This window comes from Pleuronectes platessa, chromosome 3, assembly GCF_947347685.1.
Source record: "Pleuronectes platessa chromosome 3, fPlePla1.1, whole genome shotgun sequence".
Taxonomy (NCBI): domain Eukaryota; kingdom Metazoa; phylum Chordata; class Actinopteri; order Pleuronectiformes; family Pleuronectidae; genus Pleuronectes; species Pleuronectes platessa.
Window position 1 is genome coordinate 31295583 of NC_070628.1, and position 9180 is coordinate 31304762.

Genomic DNA, 9180 nt, shown 5'->3' on the forward strand with positions numbered 1-9180 from the left:
GACCTGCAGTGACATACGTCAAAGGAACAAAGCCTGATAACGTAAAAAATAATAATACAGAAAATGCTTCTTTTTTTTTAAATGTAAAAGAAGTTTCATTAAATTCAAACTTAATAACGGTTTGAGTGAAAAATCCTAGAAGACGTTTCTGAAACTTAAAAAATAAATTATATTCAGAAGTGTTACAAAAAGGCTATCATACGCTAATAAGGAATGATAATGAGCTCTTTAAGGTATGAAAAAAACTGCGCGCGCACATCCTGCGGCGCACATAAATAAAAAATAAATACAATTAAATCAAATTAATAAAAAAACTGTGCGCGCACATCCTGCGGCGCACATAAATAAAAAATATATTTAAAAATAAAACATAAAAAATAAAAACAATTGTATCAAATTAATAAAAAAAGTGTGCACATTCTAAATAAAAAAGCATGAAATGGCGTACGCCAAAGCTAATTCCGATTTACAAAACCATGCGCACGCAAAACCTCAACTCCAAATCCGCCCTCCACAGCCCCAATTTCTACTATAAATGGTCAATGCAAAGCACGTCACGAATATTAAATTATGAATCCGACCAATGGGTTTCCACCGTGAGTCCTGACCGAGGCACGGCATCAAGCTATGTGAAGAGGAAGTGAAACTTTCTGACACTGACATCGAGTTGTTTGTTAGTGAGGTGGAGGTGAAGAGCGACTTTATGGGACAGCAGTGATGTCACTAATAAAGAAAATACACTGATACTCTGCCGCTGCTGCTGTGGATAACACAATGTGGGAGATCAGAAATCGCTGAACCCTCGCTTCCTCCTCCTCGTCCTTCCATTCGCATGCACAAATCGTGCAGAACCCCGCATCGGTGTCACGGCAGTATTTATCCATTTAGAGCATCTGACCGATTCCCTCACATCAGTGGATCCAGTCTCTCAGCACGTGTCACCAAGTACGACATGAAGTGTTGTGAACTCAGTCTGTTGATATCAATCCTCTTCCGCTCCTCTCCTCTGAAGCAGAAGGAGCAGACACCAACACGCGCGGCTAGACCCGCTACGTCTTCCTCTGTATCTGACGCGTTGATGATGAAATGAAACAACTAACCTAAAACGACTTCTATAACAAATGTTATAACTTAGTCACACTTTAAAAGTATGACTAAGATATACGTGAGGAAGTGTCTGCTTAACCTCTGATATTAAAATGTTGAAGCCACAGTTTATGTGATTGAAGCGTTTATTTGTTTAACACAAGTCTGAGTAGATTTTCTCCCATGTATTTTTAACCCTAACTTCATAAACACTTGTATAGACATCATATATCAGAGACTTTATTTCTTCTCAACCTCTAATCTCAGATTCCTGTGTTCTGCAGCTTCTTCTGAATCAAGAGGAACGAGAGCTGTTTGTGGGACTCGTCTCCAAGAGGACAGGAAGAGACATTCAGAAGAAATCTGTCTCAATCAACCTTGTAGACCTTGAGTGGAGTTTCATATAGGTCAGTGAGAGCTCTCTCCCTAGGTCATTTGTCAATTTGTCTCTTTAATTTTGTACATGTAATCATATTGTTCTTCTCCTGTCCACTAAATATTAATCAATTCATTTCCAAATATGGGTATGCTTCCTTTCCATGTACACAAAAGGGAACATGCTCCCTTGTCCAAGGGCACGTAATCCAATGTAGGATTTGATCTCTTTATTTCTCTCTGTTAGAAATTAGGATCAGTTATTGGATGTATTTACTTCATGAATGTCACTTGTTGATCTTCCATGTAATCAAGTTGCAGAGCTTGTGTTGTTGAATTAATAGTTTTAAAGAGATTCGTCTGATAGAGGCAGTCTTATTTGACCAGGACCATTCAAAATGAATAAAGAAAGGAATATTTCATGTTGTTTTTAATTATCACGTGTTATACATTCTCTTTGTGGGATTAATGTTTTGTCCTGATACTTGCATCATTTCTCCAAGTGTTTTACAAGGTTCATTTGTTTTATCAAATGTAATGAACAGACTGATAACTGTCATGTTCTGAAATCTACATCAGTAATGGACAACTTTGTTTCTAACAACAAAAAAACAGCAAGTATTTCAGTAGCTGCATTTCATACCGTAATCATTCAGTATACGTTGTTCAGAATATCACATCAACACATGGAACCAAGGTTTTGGTAAAGATGAGTTTAATTTATAGGAACTGACTGTCATCATGCTGCTATTACATTAAATTAATAAGACCGTGTCCTCGCCGCAGGGGCGCCGCTAGGGATTTTGGGCCCCATGAAAAGAATCTTTACAGGGCCCCAAACACAGCGGCAAAAATTTTTGATGCTATTTTACATACAATTATGCATTTTAATGGTATTTTTGACTATCATTACCATATTTGTGAAAGAAGAACAGCATGACAGTTGACATGTACAGTAGGGGAAGAACTGAGCACTCTGAATACAATGGAATTCATTTTGAGTCATTTATTTGCTGCACCACTGATTCTTAAATTGGAAATAAACTCTTCCATGAAAAAATAGCAATTATAATCAGTGGAGAGAAAAAAATCTCAGCAAAAACAAAAACGCCATCAGAATACAAAATGGCCATATATGATTTCTCATCATTTAAGTAGAACTTAATATATGAAAGAATGGCAAATATATATATAATATAACGTTGCCGACTGAGTCAAGCTTCCTTTTGCAACCTTTCAATCACTGGTCCTTGCTCAACTCTTCTCACCAAAAGCCCAACGCCGAGCCTTCTCATGTGCAAAATCACTTATCAGGTCTTTGAAGTCCAGCTTTCTAGCCAACTGACTCTCAATTGACAGCATGGCAAGACTGCAAAGTCTTTCCTGAGACATTGTGGACCTCAAATAGTTTTTTATCATTTTTAGTTTACTGAACGCTCTCTCACCACCAGCAACAGTAACTGGCAGGGTGCAAAATATGCGCAAGGCGATGCACACCCCTCCAAAGATGCTTTGCAGCTGCAGCTTACAAATTGCATTCAGGAGTTCAAGAGGGGACAGGTTAGGGGGGAAGTTGGCTGCATATACACTGTTTAGGTGTCTTACTTGATTTTCAAAATCAGGAGTAAGATCACTAGAATACTTTGTGATCAGTGGTTGGCACACAGAAGAGATTTTGCCCTCACTAATCTGCCCAACTTTCAGAACAGCAGAAAACTCGTTGACAATATGTGCAATGCCCCGGAACCTAGTGTCCAAGTCACTGATGATACTGTCCATGGCTGTATAAAACACAGTGTTCCGAAACACTGTTTCTGAACTCTCCTGAGTTGTCTCCTCTTCAGCGGTTTCATCATGGAATCTCCGCCTTTTCTTCTGGCGGCTGGACTCCTTGCTTAACTGAGGTGTAACATTAATTTCCCCAGCTATCAACTTTGCCTCAGCTAGGAGAGTGTCCCATGCATCTCTTAGAGACTGCATCTCTTCTGTCAAGTCTCTGATATTGGCTGCTTCTATGTCAAGTGATATTTTTCCTGACTGGAGAATAACATTCCTGTTGTCAATACTTTGCAGTACCTTCAGCCAGACAGTGAGAAGAACAACAGCATCAAATGACATGAAGTATTTCCTCAAACTATTAGCTTCTGATCTTGCTTCACTGGTGAGACTGCATGTCATAACTATGCTATCAAGGGATTTGAGGACAGAAGGTAGGTGCTTTGCCACAGGGTTAACAGCCTCAATCCTTGCACTCCAGCGGGTATCAGATAGGCGATGCAATGAGCAACCTGTTTGCTCTTTATAGATGGCCCAACGCTCTGGGCTGCCACTTACAAATGTGTACAGGCAGGGCTGGACTGGGAGAACAAAACGGCCCGGGCATTTTTTGGCTCAGACCGGCCCACATAATTAGCGGAGCACATCTGCCATTAAATTGACGTAACTTATGTCTTCTAAATGTACAAACGTTCTGGCCTAGTGGAAAAGGTGCACAATTTAACTAAAAAAACTCTCTTTCAGGTACCAAAAAAACACCAGGAAATGTGCAGTGACTTCACACTCAATTGTTTATTTAAAATGAATCTATAAATTTGTCATGATAGCTGGCAGAAAACCTGGACGTTGAGAGAAGAGAGCCCCTGGCAGCTGCCGATGAACTGGCCTTATCTGCTCTCTTCAGTCCAATCAGCTCCTTGGACAGAGAGAGAGGGGGCGGGGGCACATACCCACTCTGATGTTAGGCACATACAACATCAGATTTTTAACGCTTTTATGTCGTGGTAATGTGGATATGTTTACTCACTTGGTGCATAGCCTTGTCTGCGCTCTTCAGTTCCAATCAGCTCTTTGGGCACACACACTACAGTCAATCAAACACTCATGAAACCTACAGATAGCCACACACACACACACACACAGAGCGGGGGGGGGGGGGGGACATACCCACTCTGATGTTAGGCACATACAACATCAGATTTGTAACACTTTTATGTTGTGGTAATGTGTATATGTTTATATGTTTACTCACTTGGTGCATAGCCTTGTCTGTCTACACCGACTACAGTCCATCAAACGCTCATGAAACCTACAGATAGACACACACACACACACACACACAGATAGAGAAGAGGAGGGGGTTGCATGCACACTTTGATGTTAAGCACATACAAGCTCATAAAAAATCTGGTTTGCAACACGTTTATTATGTTCTGGTGAGGTGTAAATGTTTACTCACTTGGTGAATAGCTGACTTCACCGGAACCAACGCTCACAAACCCCGTCAATCCAGTAAGAACTATGTACATGTGAAGCCCTAGAGGGACAGGATTTCATAAAGAGGAAGACACAGAGAAGTGAGACTTGAATACATTACATGTGTGTGTGTGTGTGTGTGTGTGTGTGTGCTTGTGTGCGTTTGTGTTTGAATCAGATTGATTTCTTCTCACTTACCCAGAAACCAAACGTCTGTCGATCTCCAAAAACAATCCTCACAATCCAATCTCACAATCCTGAAATGGAACCCTAAAAACAGTAAATAACAGAAAAGGATGTAATGCATGTTAAAGGGGGGGAAAGGGAAAAAGTTTTAATTTCAAGCCAAACAATTACATTAATTTCCATAACTATAATACTTACTTTGTGAAAGCAAGTCGTCGCCACAACCTGAGACAGAGGCTTCCTAAAAGGAAAAAGAAGACAATCAACAATGAAAGTGTTATGCCTTTTATTCCTTACTATCAAGTATAGGTAGTTTTGAAGAGAAACAAAACTAAACTGATATTAAAAATATTGTCTTACTTTAGTAGAGTAGGAGCTTCCGAAGCAGTTCACTTTTTTCGGCCACTCTGTCTATGACACTGTCTGTGTCCAATCCCATGAGGATGTCCTTTTCTGTGGACATCAGCATGAAGGCCTCCAATTTACCAGCAGATAAGCTGCTCCTCAGCCTGCTCTTGATGAATTTCAAAGTTGAAAATGATCTTTCACAGGCTACCTGTGTCACTGAGAGTGTCAGCAGATATTTGTAGGACAGAGAAAGAAGAGGGTATGCGTCTGTGAGCAGGTTGAATCTGAGGAGAATCTGGTAGCAACACAGGGGGCAGTTTTTACATGAGGCACAGGCTTTGCTGACAATTTTCATCTCCTCTGGGTCTCCCCCAGGTCCTTCCTCCACAGTACGGGATGTGTACTCATCTAGTGGTGGACGCTTCAGCATGTCCCACTGGCTTGCCAAGCTTTCAAGTTCAGATTGTAAATTTGATATGGTTGCCGAATTGTTAAATTTGATGAGACATCTGCTTAGGTCTTTCAGTGCAGACTCAGGAAGACCACTGGTTTTGATATCTGGGAAGTTTTGGGGGTCCAGAATTGAGAGGTCCGCATACAGATTGCCGTTATCGAGGAATAGTCTTTGCATGGCCTCAATAACGGTGTCCATAATTTGGTTATGGACTTTAACCTCATACGTCTTGCTTGGGTCATTGGAAGTTTCATCCTGGGCCATCTCTCCTGGCATGGACTTCTTCTTCTTTGGCCTCCTCTGCGGTAGTGAAACCTCCACCTCCATGCCCATCTCCTCATCCTGCTCCTCCAGCTTGTCATTTGCCCACTTCACAAAACTCTCTGTTGCATCCTTGACTGTCTGGAAATCTCTTCCCATCTCCTTAAGGGCCTTGTGTGTGGACATCACCATCCTGTGGGCAGAGAGGATGTCCATCCCGCCTGTTTGGAGGTATTTGGATAGTGGGGTGGTCTTCTCAAATATCTGCAAGAATAATTGCGCGGTCAGGATGGTCTCGTGTCTGAGAAGGCCATCTTTGTATCCCCTTGCTTTGGATCTTACATTTGACTTCACTGTCGTCTGGTCTTGAATGGCTGAAAGGGTGCACAGAACATCAATGTAGAGACAGTCCTGCGGTTTCCCAAATGAGCCAAACACTTTCTTTAAGGCATCATGCTTTGCCCACCAGCGTGTCTCTCCAATGGGTCCTATGCGCTTGTGCCTGCTGCTGTGGCTTTCCTTCTCCCATACGTTCATTCTCTGATGAGATTCTCGGATGAACACAGCGATGTCATTCAGGAGATGAAAAAGAGATCCACTCTCTATCACAATTTCAATGGTGTCAGAAAGAACGAGATTGAGCACATGAGAGTAGCACCACACATGGACATGGTGAGGAGATTGTGATGACAAGAGTGAAGAGAAGCCTCTGTATCTTCCCTGCATGTTGGCAGCTCCATCTGTGGCATTTCCGATGCAGAGGCTTTTGTCTAAGTTCAGACCATCAAGCACATCACTCAACAACTGAACAAAGGCCTCTCCTGTGGATGAACTGCACCTTACCACAGCAACAAGCCTCTCGTGTACAGTATCAGTGACGTACCGAAGCACAACTGAGCACTGGTCTTGTGCTGTGATATCCTGTGTTGTGTCCAGTTGTACAGTAAACATGCCGGCTTTTTGAATTTCCGTGCCGATGTTGTCTTTGATCATCTTAAGGATTGTGTCAATCACTGAGTTGACAGTCGATTTAGACAGCAGAGTGACAAGGGAACCCCTGCCTCTTGAGCCTGATGCAGATTCATGGAGCTTTTTGCTTTTATGAATTATGTCACTGAGATGTTCTTTCAATGCCACATCATATTTCCCCAGCAAAAGTATCATCTCCAAAAAGTTGCCATGATCAAGGCTGCTGTCCTCTAGAGTATAAGCAGCCTCATTGTCTTCATGCCTGTAGCTTAGCCCCCTCTTTCCAATCACTCTGACCACTTCCACCACACGGTCTAACACCTGCCGTCTCTTCTTGATCTGCTCTCTATGAGCAGTTAGCTGTCTTCCTCTAAGCAGGCTGTTTATGTCAGATTTTGAGCAGTTTAGAAAATAAGCTTCAGCACAAGCTCTATGTGCCATGCTTTTTTCATGCTCTTCTGCTCTCTGGTGAGCATGTCTCCAGTCAGACATTCCAGTAATGAATACACTGTTATCAGAGGGCTTGCTAAAGGCCAAGCATACAAAACAAAATAAAGCAGGACGTTGATCACAGTATGTCAGCCACTTCCTGCTTGTACCTCCTTTGTTTGTGAAGACCTTTCCTATTGTGTTTGGAGCATCTTGCTTTGGATGGTGGTTCAAAAAAGTTTGCAGTGTAGCACGGTCTGGACGGCAAAAGTAGTCAACATCTGCCTCAACAGTCTGGCAAATTAAAAGAAGGCCAGTAGGTCTAAACGAGTCTCAGAAAGTAAGCGCCAGAATAAAGTAGTCCAACAATAGGCCATGTGATTGAATATCCAGTAGGAATAAGTAAAACAAAAATGTTCTTGAAAAATTAGCCAAATATGAGCTATCTAAAAAGATTAAATTGGCTCAACAACAGATAAGGCATATTAACTTTGCCAGTCATCACCAGTCAACCCCAACCCATATTTCCACACACCCATATGACTATATGGCACCAGCCTGGCTATCAGTCCACCCCAACCCCTTTTATTCCCTCCCACCCATAACACACTGGATTATGATAAATGGGGAGACCAGCCTACTTCAGCTTCTTGTTGAAGCCAGACACCTTTTAACTTTCACCAGCTTGTCGATGTCGGGGAAAGTTTCTGAGCAGCGGCTATTTTCAAAACTTCATTCAGATGTCCGTGCGTCGTCTCCTCACTCCTCACATCAACACTCGTGTTCTCCCTCCGCTTCCTCATTAACCCCTGAGCCACCAACAACCAGCCAATGAGAGCCCGTCATTCCGCACAGCCCCACAGCCATTTGTCAAGAACTGTCACATGTCCCACCGCGACCCATTCACTGACCCTCTGGACATCTTAGTACTTTTTTTTTTTTTCAAAAAAAATCAAATACTAAAAAATATTCGACCCTTATCACCCGCGGGCCGGATGTGACATACAGTCGGGCCGGATCCGGCCCGCGGGCCGCCACCCCGGCATCCCTGGTGTAATGCCATAGTAGTGTAATACTACGTGGTAATAAAAACTTTCCAACGACTATTATTACAGCATTCCACCTGTGAACGGCGTGTATCGTGGGGCTATGCTGTGTGCTTGCTTATCCGTCAGGCATGATAGCGTGCAGCATGACTACTCATCTAGCATTTTCATTAGCATATTAGCATAGCCGTTTGTCACATCTATTACGCATCATTTTCATATCGCTGCGGCTGGCTAAATTCAAATCCATCATCTAAACGTATTATCCTTATGTTAATAGCTGCTTACCTGGTGCACCGGCAGCGGCTCACTCAGTCCATGAGCCTCGGGTTCGGACTCATCATCTCCTCCTCCCTGTTCATGGCTAATACTACCGTCACCCCCTTCCACCATCTGTGCTGTCTCCATGGGTGGATCGCTACAGCTAGCCTCCTCGCCCTGTCCACTGGTGCTGGTGGTGCTTGATTCACCTGAGGTGGAGGGGGCTCCCGAAGCACCTCCACTGAACATGTCAGTTATTTTAGCACATTTTCCGGCGTCTGCGGCTAGATTTTTGAGCCTTTTGGCCCTGAGCTTTTCAGCTCCACCTTTACGCTTTGGTTTGTCCATTGCCGTCTTCCACTCTCGCGCGCATAGCTAAATACAGGAAGGGGTGGGGCGTAATAATTGGTTCTGTCTCAGATGGTGCACTTGTGCACTTGACTTCAGCAGGCACCGTTTCAATGCGTATGGCAGCGTATTGGTTAGGTTACCCACCGAATAGTGCCGAAGTGA

At 42.9% G+C, this 9180-nt stretch overlaps 1 protein-coding gene across 2 annotated transcripts; it reads right to left on the reverse strand.

Moving 5' to 3' along the window:
• Positions 1-4010: 4010 nt before the first annotated feature.
• LOC128436886 (uncharacterized) lies at positions 4011-8142 on the reverse strand. 2 transcript variants are annotated; one of them, XM_053418796.1, is made up of 8 exons: positions 6305-8142; positions 5260-6226; positions 5098-5140; positions 4912-4983; positions 4697-4774; positions 4490-4546; positions 4265-4348; positions 4011-4153 (listed from the first exon to the last, which is right to left on the reverse strand). In XM_053418796.1, exons 1-2 carry the CDS (start codon positions 7421-7423, stop codon positions 5261-5263), a joined length of 2085 nt encoding a protein of 694 aa, XP_053274771.1. In that variant the 5' UTR covers positions 7424-8142; the 3' UTR covers positions 4011-4153; positions 4265-4348; positions 4490-4546; positions 4697-4774; positions 4912-4983; positions 5098-5140; position 5260. The 2 variants fall into 2 exon arrangements, with proteins under 2 accessions (XP_053274771.1, XP_053274770.1); XM_053418795.1 differs by having other exon boundaries at positions 5260-8142.
• Between the last annotated feature and the right edge of the window lie 1038 nt (positions 8143-9180).